Below are 18,935 nucleotides of genomic sequence, written 5' to 3'. Positions count from 1 at the left end.
TCATTCATTGTATAAAGCATTAGTGAAGGGGCTTACAGTGAAGCGAAACTTTGTTGGGGGCAGACCCGAATTAGATTGGAGGAAGAAGAGGGAATTAATGAAGGAAAGGGGAGTATAAGCTAAGGGAAGGGAGGACTGGCAAGGGGGAAATTGAGAACATTACAAGATAAAACAGACATTATCACAGGAACGGGAACTCATGGATATTAGACAAGACAAGGATGGATACAATATTTGTAGAGGGTTTGTATTATTTCAGTGGTAAGGTTCCAATACTACGTCGCGGCACGGAATACAGAATAATATATATATATTTATATGTACCATTACATAATTATGAGTGTATACATGCAAGATATCATAAGAGCATCAAATGCTTCATCATATAACAGCTAATAGTTTGTATACATATATAGCCATATGTTACCCCTAACGCCAACAGCAAACAAGTTTCGGTGACTGACACACCTAAAATACTGAGAAAACTTATCATTAGGTACAGTATTAAAACAAATTCAGGTTAATGAAAATCCGACCTCATATAAACCGGAAATATTACAAAAGCAAAAAGGGCTTGATTTATCTTTTTTTTCTCTCTCCACAAAAGACAGATATACTAACATATTCAAATATTATGTATACCCATAAAAAAAGTTGTTTTTGAAACCTAACAAATATGTCCGAGGCTTGCCCGACAAAGCAACAACATACAGGTGTCGTGGTCAAGTGGATACGTCACCGGACTGTGAATCACGAGGTCCGCGGTTCGAGCCCCAGCGCGGCACTAATGTCCTTTGACAAGACATTAATCTACATTTGCCACACTCAACCCAGGTGAGGTAATGGGGTACCTGGTAGGAATATTCCTTGAAATGCACTGTGCGCTGATAACGGCCGCCGGAGCTAAAGCTAGCTGGGTAATAATTTCCAAAGCTCTTTGGAAGTGCATAAAGATATTTCATAACGTATTATGCACTATACAAGAACTGAATATTATGCATACTGGATTTAAAATATTGTAGTTCATTCGTTAATAACAGGTTAATAGAATAACTCGTTACTAGGTCCCCAGAAAAGAAACATCCATAAATTTGAATATGTTAGTAAACCGGTAGATTCGCTGGTAGCCGCCCCAAAACCCCCTACTACATCATCATTTACAACGATCAATTCGCCCTCCTGCAGCACCCGAATATCTTCTGACAAGTAAGCATATCAACCAACAATAACAAAAATACTAAAGTTACATAATTAATAAAATAGTTTACCCACCATACCAATATATCTTATTACTTCACGGCTACTTAAATTTTTTGTTTTGGAATCAATTTCATCGTTGCAGGCATACATTTCATTTCACCACTTGCCGAATAAAAACAAATTATCACATGTACATTTTACAAATTGTAAGGATCAATGAAGATACAAGCTTTTACAATCTCCATTATTATAAAAAAAAAAAAAAATCATATTTCTTTAAAGGAAAATTAAACCCTAAAACATTAGCTGATAATCTTTTAAAAAATTGTCGCCCAGTTTAAACAAATCTTGAAATTAATCTTTTTATCTGGGAAGGAAAACTTACAGAATATCTCAAAAGTTGCAGATTTATTGCTAGTCATTTTCCTTTGGGAGTAGCCATTTTGATAAAAATAGTGATATGAAAGTAATACGTCTAACGAGGTACCCACTGACATGTATTTTACCTTCAATATCGGAAACACACCTCTTAAATGATGCCATAACAATGGAATAGACCATTTATATTTACTCCTAATTGCGACAAGATATTTGGTTCAGCCATTTGGAACAGTTGAGCACTTTCTTTTATTAAGCAACATTTGGCATGCATAAGTTGTTACTTGACCAGATAAAGCTCAGCCCATTATTCAAAAGACGTAAATAAAACTGCTCACAGAAATCACCTGTTTGAGAAGCTGGAGTATTAAACAAGATGGTCGTTCTTAATTTGCATCAATGGGGACTTTTAGATTTGCGTGGACTGATACGTGTGACGTCCATTCAAGGCAGTGCATTAAAAGGACGTCGCTCGTAGCAATCCACGTTGTCGTTCGGCAAATCTAAAAGTCCCTACTGGCTTTGGTTGCACAACCTCTTCTATTCTATGCATGTCAATGGATATGTACTACTCTAACATCACTATTGAAATAAGATTAAGGTTCTAAACACTGAAATCCTGGATGTAGCTCATGCTGCAATCATAATTATAAACCTTTAGGTCAGTCAGGAATCCCATGTTTTTACAAACTGATCACCTGTTGGATTATCAAGATATTTTTGATTGGAACTCATATTGTCAAAAACCGTTTTCCTAACGGTTTCTTTAAGACTACAGTCGATTGGGGGAAATGAGTATGGTAAAACCGGCCACTCAAAGATTTTTACTTTTTTGAGGCACTTCATGACCATTTTGAAGAGCAATTTTGTTAGGTTTTCAATATTACACCATATCACGGTCACTGATAACACGTAGGGCCATGCACATCGGATTTAACATTGTTAATCGATGCCTTTAAATCGAGATGGCACTCCCCTCCATGGGAATATTGTCATAAAGAAAACTGTTAACTTTGGAAATATAGGATACCTTGTTAAAGCCCAAGTCACATTAGGCGTACAACTGGTTGCCAACTTCTGACAACCAACATTAACTGCGTCCATGGACAACCAATTTGCAGGAACGTCTAGTGGGCGATCAGTTGCCTTTCGTTTGTAAAGCAGTTGCCGATCGGTTGTGGAATGCTGTATACGAGTTGTGTGATCATCGAAGATTTTCGCTTCATTTTCGGTTTCATTTTCCTTTCATTGAATCAAGTCTATAAAAAACCAAGCATATCTACCTATAGTTTATATCTTTCTTAAAAGTGGAACAGCTTATAACTTTTCGTACCTTCTGTCACCATTTATTCAGGGCGATTGGCCATATATATTGCTAGTCGCTATTTTTGTTCTCGACCCAAGTGTACATGAAGGTCAAAATTGTCCGTTCTGAAAAAGAACTTGGTTTAAAACAAGATCAGAAATCCAGTTTCAAAGATCATCATATGTATAAATCACTGCATACAAGTGTCGTAATGATTTATGTCAAGCTAATGATCATAATTATTAAAATCATTAAAAAGAAAAGCTAATCTACCAAGATCCTCTTATTTTCTCTTTCATCAACTTTTCTTGATCCGGCATTTATCTGAACCCCACAAATAAAGCAAAATGCATGTATATATATTGCATGTCTATATTGGCTATCAGTCCAGCTTCGGTTTACTGCTTAATTTTGTAGAGACTGACAGTGCATGAAGCTAACGGCCCATGCGACCGAAATATCGGCTGCCTGGGCCTTCTGTCCACTTCTCCGAGGGTTCACTAGACCAGCGGTCTCATGGGCTGTCGGTCTACTGGGAATTCCTGGATCTACTTGAAAAGGTTTTCCACATCGCTCTTGGTAAGGTTGTAAAGGTGCATCATGTTTGAAAGATGACTGAACTGGTCCTTGAACTCCTGTAAATTAAAAAGGACAATCAATTCATAATTCCATACTTTAATCTCGTTTTTCTTAAACTCCGTCTGTGTCAAATGTAATGGATATCCCTTTAAGTTGAAAACATTGAGTTCAGGAAAAAAGGGTCAAATGGACTGTCCATTTTCATATTCAGAACGACGTTAATTGCATTATCATGCATATATATGATGGGCCATTCAGGCATTGTAGGCTACATGACATTTATCAATCTATTTTATCCAGAAATTAAAATCTCTTGACATTACTACATAGTCAAATCAAGAAATTATTGAGAGAAAGAACATGATGTCTTACATGACACATGTCACGGGTTCGCCTTAATATACAATAGTTTTACATACCTTTGAGATGTTTGAGCAGGCTCTATTCAGTTTTATTGGACGAAGCTTTGGCTGATTTGCTATCTCATTACAGTAATCCATCACCATTTTTCTTTGCAAGGGATGTTCGTTGTAGTAAGGTAGATGATCTGACTCGCCCTGTATTGAGCAAAAAAGACGGAGGTTATAATATGTGTACAATATTCATCTTGTATTGTTATCTTCATCTAAAATCTCCTAACATCGAAAGTAATAATCGAATTAGTGGCCATATGATTGATCCAACGATTGTACACATATTTAGACTTTTCAAAACAACTGAAATATTAATTGTAATCGTTTTTAGTAAATCGATACATGTATGTATGATTTTTTTCGCTTTTGTTTTAAACAAGTACTTTAACTTAAATACTGTCCCCTCTACACTTCAATTCAATTACTAAATTGTGTGACGTAATCGGTATTAAAGATCACGACATAGGCTTTTACTTTTCCTGTCTCATTTGACTTTCTTAATTCCTTTGTTGAAATCAAAAGGTGACCGTGGAACGAAAAAGAAGAAACTACTGGGGATGAATCTTGTTGTTACGCTATATTGTGATATAGTTAATAAAAACATTGTCACCTGTTTCAGGGAAATGGTCTTGGTCGCATGCTTGAGAGCATCAGCAAGAATGTCTACACAACTATTAGCTGTTTCGGATCTCGGCATCTCAAACAACGATGGCAGGTTGGTGAGCACTGAACGCCAGAAATTTGACAAGCTACGAAAGGAGGAATTTACATAGGATACGTGTAGTTTAAAAAAAAAGAGCTTAAAGGTGCAGATATGCTTCTCTTTCAGGTTTTCTTTTCACATTCAACACCCTCGAAGTGCACATTTGCCCCTCTCAAGGTTCAATGTTTCGCCTATCTCATTCAGGGTGCAATTGTGCACCTTTTGAGGCTCAGAAAATTGCTATGCATCCTTTCGTTGGCTTGCTGGAAACGTATGTTTGGTGTTGTGTTCTAAACCTTTATCTCTTAGAAATGACACAAAGGCAATACACAGAGGAACTGTCATTATAACACGATTGATATATTAGACACAATCAGTGGGTATAATAAGTACAAAATCACGAACTTTAATAGTATTTTAGTTGTCATGCTATAGTGAATATCATAAAGTAGATTTTGTTAAACAACGAAATTGAGCGACACATATGTCAAATTTATACCTTAAAATTACATTAACCCTACTCACCAATTTTTCTTCCAATCTTTCGCGTAGGCTTCTCCATACTTCACAGCAAGTCCGTCAAACGTATCAAAGAGATGTTTGATTGGTAGAGGTACCTTTGCTGGCATCTTGAACATTACTTCGAAGATACCATCCACATATGGGCTGATCGACGCCTTAAATGTGAAAGAGATAGAGCTTAATCAGCGTATATTAACCCATGTAGATAAAATAAATTCCATCTGAAACTGGCAATCGAGTGCATTGGAACATAAATACCACGATGAGGTTAATCTCGGATGATATTTTACTAAATGAATCTCCAAGCCGGGTTAAGTAAAACAAGGAAAGAGGGAATTTATTTTCTTGTAAGTCTGTGCATGGAACACAAAAATCAAACGAAAAGTTAACATTCGAAACAAATACCAAAGGGTGAAAATACGAAAAGCTTTCCAACGTTAAAAGGATGGTTAAGACGATGAGCTGCATCTGTCTTCGCTAGTTTTCAGTTCATTATTTCCCTTATTATACTTATGAGTAAGAATGTAATACTGTAATACTGTAATAAAGTATAATGTCGAGGATATCTTTTTATTGACATCACGACTCACTTTCATTGTCAGCATGTGAGGAAATGCTAGATTACGATCAAGGTCTGCTCTCTTCTGTTGGATGTGGTCTGGCATAGTACTTTCCTTCATCTTAGATTGTTCAAGGTCCTGCAAAAAATAAGCGTTTATGCATTTTGTTTAAATCCTTCTCGTTCTCATTATTCATTATAGACCTAATTATCAGCGGACCTATCAATACAATCACTCGATCGCAAAGACTTTCAATAAATCAAACTGAGGCAATTTCTAAAGCCTTGTGAATCAACTGCTAAAATTGCGAACATTACAATGGGACATTTTGTAATCCGGAGATAGCCCCTTTCGGATTTACAAATAGGACAGTGATAATGTCCTTGAAATGATTTTCAAAAGTTGTTGTTCTTTATATTTCAAAATTATTTATCAAAATCAAAGTTGCAGAATATCAGACAATGTTACATGTTAGGATGATGCCACTACCATTACCAAATTTCAAAGTCTTTTCCACTCCATGTTATGATTATGTCGATCCTGTTTAACGTCTGTTTTTTTATATTTCAAGACATATAGTAAAATAATGACAATTACCTTCCACGGATATGTAACAATATTAAGCAATTCCTGTTCATTAATCAGAGTAGAGATTGATCTTAATACAAGAACAAATCAAGCATAAATCCTTATCAAGGGTTGTATTAACATGGTATTAATTGATCAACCGAAATTATCATACCTTCAGATGAATGACCTTTGAACCTTGTTGTGGTAGGTGCGAATCGAGGACATCTTCATCAGTCACGTACTGTAAGGATACATCTAAAATATGGATGAAAAAATAATAAATATTGCTCTACTTTCTTTCTCTTTCCATATATTAACGTACTAGTCGGCAAAATCCATTTATTTCTGTTTTATCTTAATAATCATAAACACTAAATAAGAAGAAATTAAGAAGGAATTGAAGATGGTCAAATGTTAAAGAAAAAGAACTGGATTATTGGACGTCACAACTATTTTAATTTTGAACTTGATTTTTTAAATTAAATTACAAATATTTGAGATAATGTATCTTCCAAATAAACCAATGATTTCTTACACTTGTCTGAAGCAACTTCCTTCAGATCTAGAGCTTGATACCCATCACCTTCTCCATGCTGCTTCGGTATCAGTGCCACACGATATTCATCTTGAATCTTAAAGCATGAAAGTCACAAAACGGAATAATAGAATAGAGTGTGCTTTAACTGCATTTTCGAGAATTATGTACGGTATATGCATCCATGTGCACGTGTTCTGGTATATCAGGTACCAGAATAATTGCCTACGTCTAACATAGAAACGATTTCTTTGAATAGATGTCTGAGCATGTTGCGCGCCGTGGTACTCTTTCTTTTTATGTTTACACCTCCACGTGTTTCCTATATTGTCAGTACGCAAAAATTCGAGTATCTAGATATTCTTGATATATCTGAATTTGTACCCAAAGACACAATGTTAATAAACATTAATGATAATACAAAATAATAAAAACGTTACTTATAAAGCGTTTAACACCGAAGTCTCTAAGCGCTTTAACAAACAAAATAGACTGATAAACAATTATATATTGAACAAAACAAAAAAAGTGCAAATAAACCCTACAAATTATATGGAATACACATCAAAGTGAACAGAGTTAGTTAATCATCGAAAGCAATTTTGACTTACCCCGTAGCTATTCATTGTATTGGCAATTATTTTTCCCTGAGCCTCAGACGTCTCCCGAAGCAGAATGGACTGTTGATGAGTTTGAACCAACACTGTGAATTGAGGGGAGGATTCAAGAATAACTCAATATAATCAATATGTAATTAATGATGTGATAATATTCGTATACAGTTTATGAATGTTTATGTTGGTAATTATAATTCAATGGAATATATATTATTCATGCTTTCATAATTATTTGATTCCACCCAATTGTAGTATATGACTTTTACAACCGTGATTGAATATACTGTGTTATTATTAGCTCATATGAGGAGAACATCATGCATTTACGTATCTACAAAGGTTAGGGTGGGCGTTTGCGCGTGTGTGTATGTATTTCATCTGAATGTAACACAAAGCATTTATGTGGCCCTCTTTGTTTCCATCTGATGTAAGCTTGAGATGATATCCATTGTATTCTCACCCAGGTCTACTGCATCCACATCTCTGGGTTTCAAACAGTAGCCCCTTCTCCACGCACAATCTAGAACTTTCTTTTTGACCTGTTTGACGCTGTCAACATCCAGAACATTCACATGAAGATAAACCTGACCATCTTCATCTACAACATCTAGACCCATCATCAACCAAATGGTTATTCAATGGATGAGAGAAGTGATACAAAGAATAAGATTACGAATACTGTCGAAAACTAAAACTAAGGCAATTTTACTATCAATGCTCATCCCCTATTGAAGTATGAGAACTTTACAATGATGTATTACGTAATCCAAACATTATTTCTATGGGATACACAGAAAGGCATCGAAATTGCCCTTGAGTTGGTTTCTCGAAGGTCTTAGAGATTGTGTTAAAGATATGTTAAGTGTACTGACAAAATATTATTTATTTAGCCTCATCCTAATAATTAACTTTCTACATAAAGAATACATACATATACCTGTATGTTAAATTGTATTCTTATATTTATGCGTAAGGGGTTTACGTTCAAGGAAGTTTTCAAATGTGAACACAAATATAACAAGACACTGAAATAGAAATCGCACACACTTGAGTTTGCTTTGCCTAAACCGTTCAGCATAGTGGTAATACTATTTGACATAATCATAGCTTTTTTTTTATTAGAATGCAAATATAAGTTTACAAGGCAAAGCCAGACATTACATGTACTTACGAGAGAATGAAATTCGACCGTCTGGTCAAATAGTTTGTTGAACTCTAGCGTGTAGTATGCTTCACCTGTCCCTTCATCTATAGGACCCTTCTCGGTCTGGGTCTTTATTGCTTGATACAACATGTACAGTGGGTAGAAGGCGTACACCTGTAGTATAACAAACAATATATATATATATATTGAGACTTTATGAATGATGCGCAATCCAGCCTCTAGCTGCAAAGCATTGTCAAAATAAAAACATTAGAGAATCAACTGAAAATTAATACGCGCATATTACGTATTTTAGAAATGGTTTCTATAGAATACACAAAAAAAGTATCAACATTTCCTTGGGTTTATTTCTTGAAAGTTTTCGCAATCGTGTTAAAGATATTTACTTTTTACCCACGTCACAATAATTGGCTCTTTAAATAGATCATAGAGGTACTGTAAAGAGATAGAGAGAGGGGAGGGGGCTGAGAATACCCCTTTCCCCTCTTTTAAACGAACTTGTTTGCTTCCATTTAGACAATCGTTAGTTTTTTTTAAGCTGGGGCACAAAAGTTTGGATAAAAAATAACTGGGAGAAATGGTAGGAATTAGTTTTATTTCCATAGTTATCTCCTGTCCCAGGCATTCAATATTCTTTCAATTGTACATTTAATTTCGTTCCAAATTCCCAGCACAATGTGCTAAATACATCAGGTAGTTTCACCTTATACAGTTAGGTGTACAAAAGGTTGAATATTGAACATTCTAACAATATCATATTTGTAATTTAAGGAAACAAAACATTTCAATTGTACTTAGAAAATGTGAATATATTATGAAGAACCTAGAACTTTGTTCAGTTAATGGAATTAAGATAGTGAAGTCGTACGAAGAAGGTATTAAAGCACAGGTGTACAAGATAAGGATGGAGCTAGAGTAAGAATGAACTTACAACACAAATAAAAATATCCCCCTATATTATAAAACAAAACACATATAAAAATATCCCTCTATATTATAAAACAAAACGATCCGAAAAATCGTAGTAAGATCTTAATTTAATGTAAAAGATGATGAATATTACCTTCAAGTAAGAGAACATGAACAAGGTAAACCAGCTGCTGACCAGTTTTTCTGCGATTGTTTCCGTGCTGAACACATGAAATAAAATTATACGAATATCATATACAAGTTTATCAAAGGAGTACTTTTTCGGAAATTACATATGTGTAATATAATTTTCAGTGGCAACGTTTCTGACAGATATGAACTATTACAATATATTATTACATATATTTGAATAGCGTGCTATATGCAGTAACAAAAATTAATGTTAACAAAGCATTTGTTCCACGATAATTATTCTTGTTTAATTTATAAAGAACCTGTAATTGGGCTTCCTGCCCTCATAACAAGCCTAGTACGCTAATATCCTATTCAATATTATGAGAAGTCGGGAATGTTCTTTAAGACGCATTAAGAACAACAAAGAACAAGTGTAACTCTAAAAAGGGATAATAGAGATGAATTTAAAACGTTACTTGGTGAATAGTGTGTCCATCTCTCTACTAGATTCAGATGCCATTCTGACTTCATCTTCAACAAGTGACATTACGACGCTGAAAAGGAAATGAAATGAAAGAAGTGCCAAAAGGTCATACTTTAATCTTCAATAAGAAGTCCGGCGTATAAAAAAAAAAAGAGAATAGAATGATATATAAAACTTGAATGATGAGTAATAATAATATCTTATGAAACCTTACTTGTAAAAAACAAACTCAACTGATTTGTTTTTATTGTTTTTTTTTTGTGTGGAATTTTTGAAGGCAGAACTCTGATGAACACATACAATTAATGTATTTAATGTTTGTCCATGTATATATATAAATATTTAAATATATGATATTATTAGTAACATTAATAAAGTCAAATTAGGTTCATTTAAGCCCTCAAAAGTTCCTTGGGATGATCTGATTATCTCCGAGAGTAAATATAATGTTTTGGGTTTTACTCTAATCATTTCGTCATTTTCACAATAAATATCTGTTACAGGGAGTATCGGTGTATCCTGCAGAATATTACTGCACATTGATCTATTCTGTCGATTCATGGAAAGAAATTGCCGCCTCTTGTCGAATGTTCTACATCATCATTATTATCATAATTATTTTGTTAGGTATTTCAACATAAAAAATAAATTTCAACAATAAAGTACACCACGAAGAAAAGGAATAAGGGATGTTGACCGTACATGCCCAGGTTGCCTGGGAAATGAAGAAAAAAAAGTAAATCTAATTACATCGACTGGTCACCCCATTTGTCCTATGTCAGATCCCCTTTACGCTCTGTCCCACAACACTTTACCCTCCCTGTCCCTGCCCGGCCAATGTGTCCTACCGCTAATCTGTTCCAAGAACCCACATGTCTTTCGTACCCGTCAGTCCTATATCCGACAGTCTAATGCCCTACCGGTCCTTCGCCCCTTAAGTTATGTTACTTCTTCATAATCATTGCGTTATACAATTGTTGATGTTTGGAAAGCATTAACCCTACGTTAACTGGGGGGGGGGGGGGTCAATTTGACCCCCCCCCCCCTGTAGAAATTTCGCGACTACTCCGAAACCGCGGCAGATATAACATTTTCCTTTCAATGACTTTTTTCTTTTGAGTCTTACGCATCTTTTTAAACGATTTTTTCGAAAATCGGACGTATAGTTACAAAGTCACGTGACCTTTTGTCTTCGCATGTCAGGCCGAAAATCGCTCATTTTTGTGATTTGTGTACAAAACATATGGAAATGTCATTTTTCCTAAAAAGAGATAAAACATTGGTTATTTAGTCTTGTTTAAAGTTTAGGTGTTTGTTTTGAGGTCAAAATAGTTGAATTGTAGTTATAAATGATATAAAACAACAAAAACAATAAAATACATAAGTTAAAAATCAATGAAATACATAATAAATTATCAAAACAAGAGAAAACATAAGGAATAACCTGGCTCTTCCAATTTTTTGTGTTGTATTATTATTCCAAATGGTCTATCAAATATATGTAGTGAAAAATAATGCTTAAATATGAATAATGTATGATTTATGGGCAAAAATGTGAATTTTATGACCTTATTTGCATAAGTTACCATAAATATGCAAATGAGTAAATTTGTCAATATATTGAAATTACCATAGTATTTTATACACTTCACTTGACATGTATGCAAATTTTCGCGGCGATCGGCAGTGAAACGGCCGAGATCTGGTCTGAAATAGCCCAGTTAAAATAGGGTTAAAATGTTCGGGAAACCATTTGATGAAGTTATTGGGTTTATCGGCACTGAAATTGTGATGAAATGAAATCGTACTTAAATTGTTTTTACAGACAATATATGATAAGTAAAAGATTTATGGCACTTCATCTTTGAGCAGTAAAAAAAAGGGTATATATATATATATACGTACTTTGGCATATATAACTAATGACTTACTCTGTGAAGTGGATTGATTTTCCCTCGCTGACAAATGTTATTGCCAAAAGAGAGGCGATGATTTCCCTAAGAGGTGGAAAATGAAAACCATATTAAATTTGCCTCGTAGCATAAATGTAGTACAGATGCTCTACATCATAAGATTTTGCAACAAGTTGAGAGTACGAAACTGAATAACCATATATAAGTGAATTCATAATCAATTAATAATAGACCTTTGGCAAGTAACAAAACTACATTTGTCGTACTGGTAGCAATGAATTCCTTGATTGCTATAAATGAGCACCGAAAACGGTATCCACACAGAGTCTGGGTAGTATGAGAGCGCCTTGAGCACATTGCGTGGTGACTATGTATAGTATCATTATCACAAATCGTACTTATTTCTGTTTAAGATTTAGACCACGCTATATCGATTAAAAAAAACGGTGTTTAAAAAAAATGGTTAGTCCTTTAAAATACCTTTCACGACCACGTCCTTCTTTCTTCCTCTCTAGTTGTCTGATAAAGTCTGTCAAAACTTCCTTCTTCTTTAGCATACGGTAGAAGGATATCACCGAGTGTTCCATAAAGTCTTCCATGTACTACAAGTAAAGATTTCAGGACAGACATAACATCTTGATGGTGCACAAGTTAAAATCAAGAATGATTTTTTTTTTTTTAATTACAAGTCAGTTAAATGCTTTTCATTTGGCAACGTGCCAAATGTCCCCCTCCCCCCCTCCCAAAAAAAAACTAATTGCAATGTGATTAGTCGTGAAGAACAAAACCCATTTGTTTCCAACTAGTGCAGTTTTACTATCCAATCATGTTAATACTCTATTGAGAAATTCGTAGTTTGATGGGACTTATTCGGAATGATTACTCCATTATCTGAAATTTTTTAATACCATATCATGATTTTATTTTTATTACCTCAGGGTCCGTTGTTTCTGGGTGCACACCAAGCCCATTAAACAACATCATTGTCAAACAGTGGACGTGTCCTCTAAATGGTACGCCGTGCTTCTGTGTTCTGTCGTCAGCTACGGATACATCTAAGCTCGTGGTACCAACTAACAGCAAACAGGTAAGATAATTTAATGTAATTAATGAGCATTCCCTAAACTATATATTTAGTCAAAATAAATCACAGTGTTGACCATGAAAATAACTTTCGAGTAAATTTAAAAGAATAATAAAATGATTAAATAAACACCTCTAATTTGTTTTATAGAGAGAAAAAAAGCAGAAAGAGGCGCTTCTACACGGTTCTACACTCAGGTATCTTCGACAATGTTTCTTTATATTACTATCAGTTTAAAGTCTGAACATCTGAAGGGGAATCCTATCAAATGCACTGCTAAAGGTGTTTGATTATCTACAATGACTGCTTACTTCCAGCTTGATTGACACTATCGCTCCTGTATTAAATACAGCGTTTTTATCATTGTCTGTATTAAGGACTTTTCTCCACGACCCGCTCTCTATACTGCGCACTTTGGCGTATCGATTTGGTATGTTTTGGTGTTCAAATACCCCCTGGCAAACAAGGGGTGTTTTAGGATTTGAAAGACACCCTTTATCTGTGTTTTATCTTTGACCTCCCCCCCCCCCCCCCCGGCAGCAAAAACAAAAATTGTTGTCATTTTCTCAAGGGGGGAGGGTGGATGTTGAGGGGGAAAAGGAGTACTTACACCCCCCCCCCTGCCCATTCACCGGCCGGCTAATTCGCCGCTTAATACTTCTCACGAATTTGCCCCCCAAAAACCTCCCCTCAAAATATCCTGGATTCGCCACTGACTGCGCATCCTGAATTATATGATTGTAACAGGTGCGGTATCACTTCAAACGGATGTAACCAGGCTTATGAATAATTATGAATGTAATTGCAATAAATGTCCTTCATATTATATGTTAAAACACACAGATAAAACAAAAAGTGAGTACATGTAGGAACATTGTTGCACGCAGCTTCTTCTTTTTATCGTTTATTCGTTAGTACTCACACACACAAAACCGCCGCCATTTACCGCGACATAATTACATTAAAAATAAAGCTAGTGCAGACACTGCAGATCAAAATGTATTCACACACACACACACCCACACATGTCCGCCCCATATTCTCGCACACCCCAAGCGCCCACATACATAATTACATGCATTACATCTACAAAACATTGTTGTACTCTGTGTTAGACATACCTTCTCGTATTCTATTCATCATGTTACTACGGACCATTTCTACTTCTCCCCTAGCTCGTTGTAAGTAACGCTGTTCCTTCCTTGACCACCAAAGCAGAATGATTATCAGAGTGATGATCACAATGAGTCCCACCACACTAGATATTACGATGGCTAATACTAGACTGTCACCTGTAGCTGACCATGCTGAAACAAAGCCTGGGTAAAATCGTAAGTTCCCATGCAAAACCTAAAAAGACAACAGCGTCAATTTAATATTATGTTATTGTGGGTTAGGGTGTGAGTTTACAATGACATGCACATATATCCTTCTCCCTATCCCCTCCAATAACAGAAACGCCAGATATACGCACTTTAAAACTAAAACAGGTGATTTACCAGTTTCTACAGCATCGTTATAATTGCTGATTAATACTAAATGAGCCTTTTCAGCAATATGTCGTCCAAGGGTGGCGAAATGCTCATTTCCGAGGGAGATAGAGATGAAAATGTACACGTCAACTGTGCTTTCCTTACTGTAGTAGCGTTTATAAGCTCCAATAAATTCAGAAATTGTTTACAGCTAATAACTGAATTATTCATACTCCGAAAAGTGGACTGGTTAAAATAGGGCCATGGTTAATTACTTTTAGTTGTAAACTCTAATTTGTCACATTCTCAGGATACATAAATCGGAACAAATGTATTTTTAGCATATTAATTTAAAAAATGCAAAACTTTGAAAGAGTCTGAACAATTTAGTTATTAATTTTATATCAAAGAAAGCTGCAATAGGAATAATATGTATGTGTAAGGTAACCGTTATAGGTGTATGACCCTGCAATAAAGAAGCGCCATGCAAAACAGGTCTAAACAACCAATACGAAATATATATTTTTTGTTTAATTATTTAATTTTAAAATATACGATGATGATTAATTATGTTATATGAATATATACTTACTGTCACAGCTGGAAGATTTTTTGCATCTCCCTGACCTAGTGTTCCATTCAAGTTTCCTGCTTGAGGCTGGTTATCTGGTAGCTGGCAACGCAGGACATTCATTTCAAGATCATCAACAGTGCATTCTCCATCAGGCCCTAACAAAACTAGTACATCGTCTTCTGTACTTGCCAAGGTTAAATCCATGCCCTAGAAAAACATAAAAGCAAAATTTACAATTTTAGCTTTAATCACTTTACTCATAGCATGTGTAGTCAAGCCTGTGAATACTAAACAAGATAAATTTTTAAAAAAGAAAACAAATCAAAGCCCTTTAATATTCCACTGAACCGAATAATGTTTAGTGTAAATCAATTTACCTATTTGAGATAATTAATAACAAAAACTATACAAATAATAATAATAATAATAACAATAAGTTACTCAAAATATTTCAATACACTTTGCATTAGACACAATAATAATGAAATACATTTGACAAATATCCACATTACATTAATTTCACAGCTATAAAACATTACTTTACAAATGTTATTGTATTACATTACATTAAAATTATAAAATGTAGTCTTATATAAGGGCAGAAATCATGACGTAATACAGAGAATATGGAAATTAATAAAATTATCCACAACTGTTACATGACATTTTAATATCCAAGTGTCTATTAAGCCAGCATTTACATTTAATGATAAGCATATGACTATTTCTTCACTATGTGAAAAGGAAAAGTAATTGAGTATACAATGTATGCTTTCATTTTCAGAAGGCAAATTTCTCCTGCGAATTTACATAAAATCATGACAAACATTATTTATGTATCAAGAATAGGCTAGAGACAATATTTCTATTACATGGCAGAATCTAACAGCTATAACAAAGTCTATTAGAGCAATTCAAATTTCAATTAAAAAAAAATATATATATATATATATATATCATGTACGCGAACCAAAACGTATCTGCAAATACAAAGTAATGATGACATTTTTCGAAACGATTAATCAATACAGGCTAAATGATTTTTTGTCATAAACAGAAATTTGGTGTTGCAGGTGTGTATGAAGAAATCTCCTAAACTCACTGTAATCTCGAGTCGTTTATTATCACTCTCATAAATTCTGCTGTTCCCACTGAAGCTTTCATACACAGGGTCTGGGAAATATTCAATTGTGCCGCCATCAATCACATTTCCATCAAAGTCAAAGGATAAATTCGCTATCATTGCATCATCTGTTGCTCGTCTTCTTCTGGCAGGGATAGCATCATCAGGAAAACTTGGTGTTGGACATGTGAGAATGGTTTCTGTTCCATTGCAGAGCTTTAGGACATTAATGTCAAAGCATTGATAAAGGATAAAGAACAAATGATATAAAAAGTATTAAAATTTCATTTACATTTCATGTAACTGCACTATGATCACATGTTTGAATGTGCCAATCTATAAGATCCAATAATTTATGAACACAACCAAATGTGATTTCAAAGAGAAAATTTGGGAATAAATCTGTAGATTAACAATTACATGTGCAAATGAAGATTCTTTTCGCATGGCAGAACAACTCATTTATTTGTATATAAAACTGACAAGCAAATACAAAGTATGGTAAGCAGTACTGTGTCAAATAAATTGATCTAAAGGTTACTAAATACAGTTAATAGACATATCTATGGTTACCAATCTCCTAAACATATATGGGTTTAGCTAAAATGTATAATATCAACAACAACAAAAAATGCTTAACCCAGCATTCTACACGCTATTAAACAATTAAGGAGTATGAAAGAAATAAAGGATAACATAATACCCTGCATAAGGATTAGCATGCACAGGAAAATCAAATAATCTTCTCATAAGTTGCATCTTTGTTTAATGGGTGTACTTAAAATTGCCACATCTCTTTGTAGAAGTAATATATGTAGCTCGTATTTTTAATTTACTATAACCTTACATACACAGCAAAATACTTTTTGATAATCCGATACCTTTTACTGGTAATGGGACTTGAATGAAATATAGAGAATGGATATCATACCTCAGAATTGCTAGCATCAGTTGTGAGAGATGTAACTACAATCCTGGGTTCTTGGATCAGATCAAATCTTACGCCAGTTAGTGTGATATCGGGACCTCCTCTGTTGAAATAAAAAATAAATTCAAGGTAAATTTCAAATAACACCTATATATATAAGAAAACAGTCGTATGTGAAAATTACAGACAGGGAATACTTTATTATATTAGATAGCTTAGAGATGTGATTGGTCCAGAGCTCGCCACGTGATATCGATTGCGAGGATCGTAATTGTTACGTAATAAATATCTGGATAACATTTGGTCAATTGTAAAATGAAGAAAAAATTAACAAATCGTCGAGCTATATATTCTTATAGTATGTAGTATCTATGAAAAATATTGATACCTTTATAATTTACATGTTAAGATGTTTGTTTGGGCCAAAGCATACACAATTAAAGTAACAGTTCAATAAAAAGCTTCAGAGAAATAGAACAAAGAAAAAGAGGGTTAGATTTTTTTTTTCCACTGTTGAACTCACTCATTATATGAAAAATCTTGTAATAGTGAAGCAATAATGATGTATTCTGTCATACCATGGAGAACTCATCCAGTTGTTTTACACATAGTGCAACCTAGTGAATATAATCCCTCTTCCCAATGCTTTTGGTGGAACAGACACATGTTAAATTATGTTAACCATGCTGCTTCTTGAATCAAAAAATATATTATATTGATAAAATGAACAGGGATAGTTTTAATGGTAGTTTTAAAGGTACAGTTCTCTATGTAAAACATTACATATTACTACATTGCCAATTATTAATTTTCAATACGACTTGTTATCTCTACTTTCAAAAATACCAGAACTTCCAATTTTTTCAGAAACTTACAAGAATCTGTTTCTATCTGAGTCATAATTCTATGATAAAGTAATTCCCCCAAATGCTTATCATGACTGCGTAAACCATGGTGATTCTTTATAAACAAGTAAATGAATGGCAATTAAGGATGAAAACAGAAATACAAATTTATATTCCAAGTTACTTACGACATGATAGATGTTGTCCTATCAATATATTCAATCCTTGGATTTGGCATGTAGGTAAAGTCGTAACCGCTGAATTGTCTTTCTTCTCCATCAAATGTCATGGCCAGGGTTACGGAAACCTCTTCATTCTCCGGTATGCTGCTTGTGATGCATGTTGCGATTTCGTCTTGAACAGAACTTCAAAATAGCAAATAATTCCCACTTACATATTATTTTTATGTAATTCTATTCTAATATTTGCCTAATATTTGTTTGAATTTATGAAGCCTTTCATGAATGGATATGATGGAGTTAACCTATTTAATTACAAACTATTCGAAAATGGCATCAATGAAGAAATGTGTACACTGAAATATTTCTCAAGGCCCATTAGCTATACAAATTCTTCTCAATATTCAATTGCGCTTCATTACTTTTAATAACAAGCAAAGTTTAAACAATAAAGACTTATAGTGGACTTTACAAAATTATTACATCAAGCATTAAATGCAAAACACATTACTTACATCTCTATGCAGTCTGCATCTCTGAATCTTGCAGTAATGTCCCTTCCAGTGTCCAAGTACATGCCACTGATAGTGATTTCTGTACCCCCTGCCACGGGTCCTTCTCTAGGATTAAACCCTGTGATCACAGGATCCTATCAGAGACCACAACATGTTATCATATTGTATATACTTGTATTTCAAGGATGTGAAATGAAATGTATGGTCAAACAAATCAATACATCTA

At 34.3% G+C, this 18,935-nt stretch overlaps 1 protein-coding gene across 1 annotated transcript; it reads right to left on the bottom strand.

The window, feature by feature from the left end:
• Positions 1 to 2,434: 2,434 nt before the first annotated feature.
• Positions 2,435 to 18,866, bottom strand: LOC100888388 (plexin-A2). Its single transcript, XM_030973508.1, has 21 exons — positions 18,710 to 18,866; positions 18,204 to 18,380; positions 17,174 to 17,273; positions 16,222 to 16,458; positions 15,138 to 15,326; positions 14,195 to 14,423; positions 12,923 to 13,062; positions 12,470 to 12,591; positions 12,008 to 12,073; positions 10,069 to 10,146; positions 9,612 to 9,678; positions 8,555 to 8,701; positions 7,844 to 7,997; positions 7,378 to 7,469; positions 6,767 to 6,863; positions 6,404 to 6,486; positions 5,692 to 5,799; positions 5,105 to 5,256; positions 4,487 to 4,625; positions 3,883 to 4,020; positions 2,435 to 3,519 (listed from the first exon to the last, which is right to left on the bottom strand). The coding sequence occupies exons 1-21, from the start codon at positions 18,769 to 18,771 to the stop codon at positions 3,433 to 3,435; spliced, it is 2,664 nt and encodes an 887-aa protein (XP_030829368.1). The 5' UTR covers positions 18,772 to 18,866; the 3' UTR covers positions 2,435 to 3,432.
• Between the last annotated feature and the right edge of the window lie 69 nt (positions 18,867 to 18,935).

The sequence above is a fragment of the Strongylocentrotus purpuratus genome, unplaced genomic scaffold (assembly GCF_000002235.5).
Source record: "Strongylocentrotus purpuratus isolate Spur 01 unplaced genomic scaffold, Spur_5.0 spur5_scaffold_6, whole genome shotgun sequence".
Classification (NCBI taxonomy): domain Eukaryota; kingdom Metazoa; phylum Echinodermata; class Echinoidea; order Camarodonta; family Strongylocentrotidae; genus Strongylocentrotus; species Strongylocentrotus purpuratus.
The sequence above is the reverse complement of the archived record's forward strand: the minus strand, read 5'-3'. Positions and strand labels throughout refer to the sequence as shown.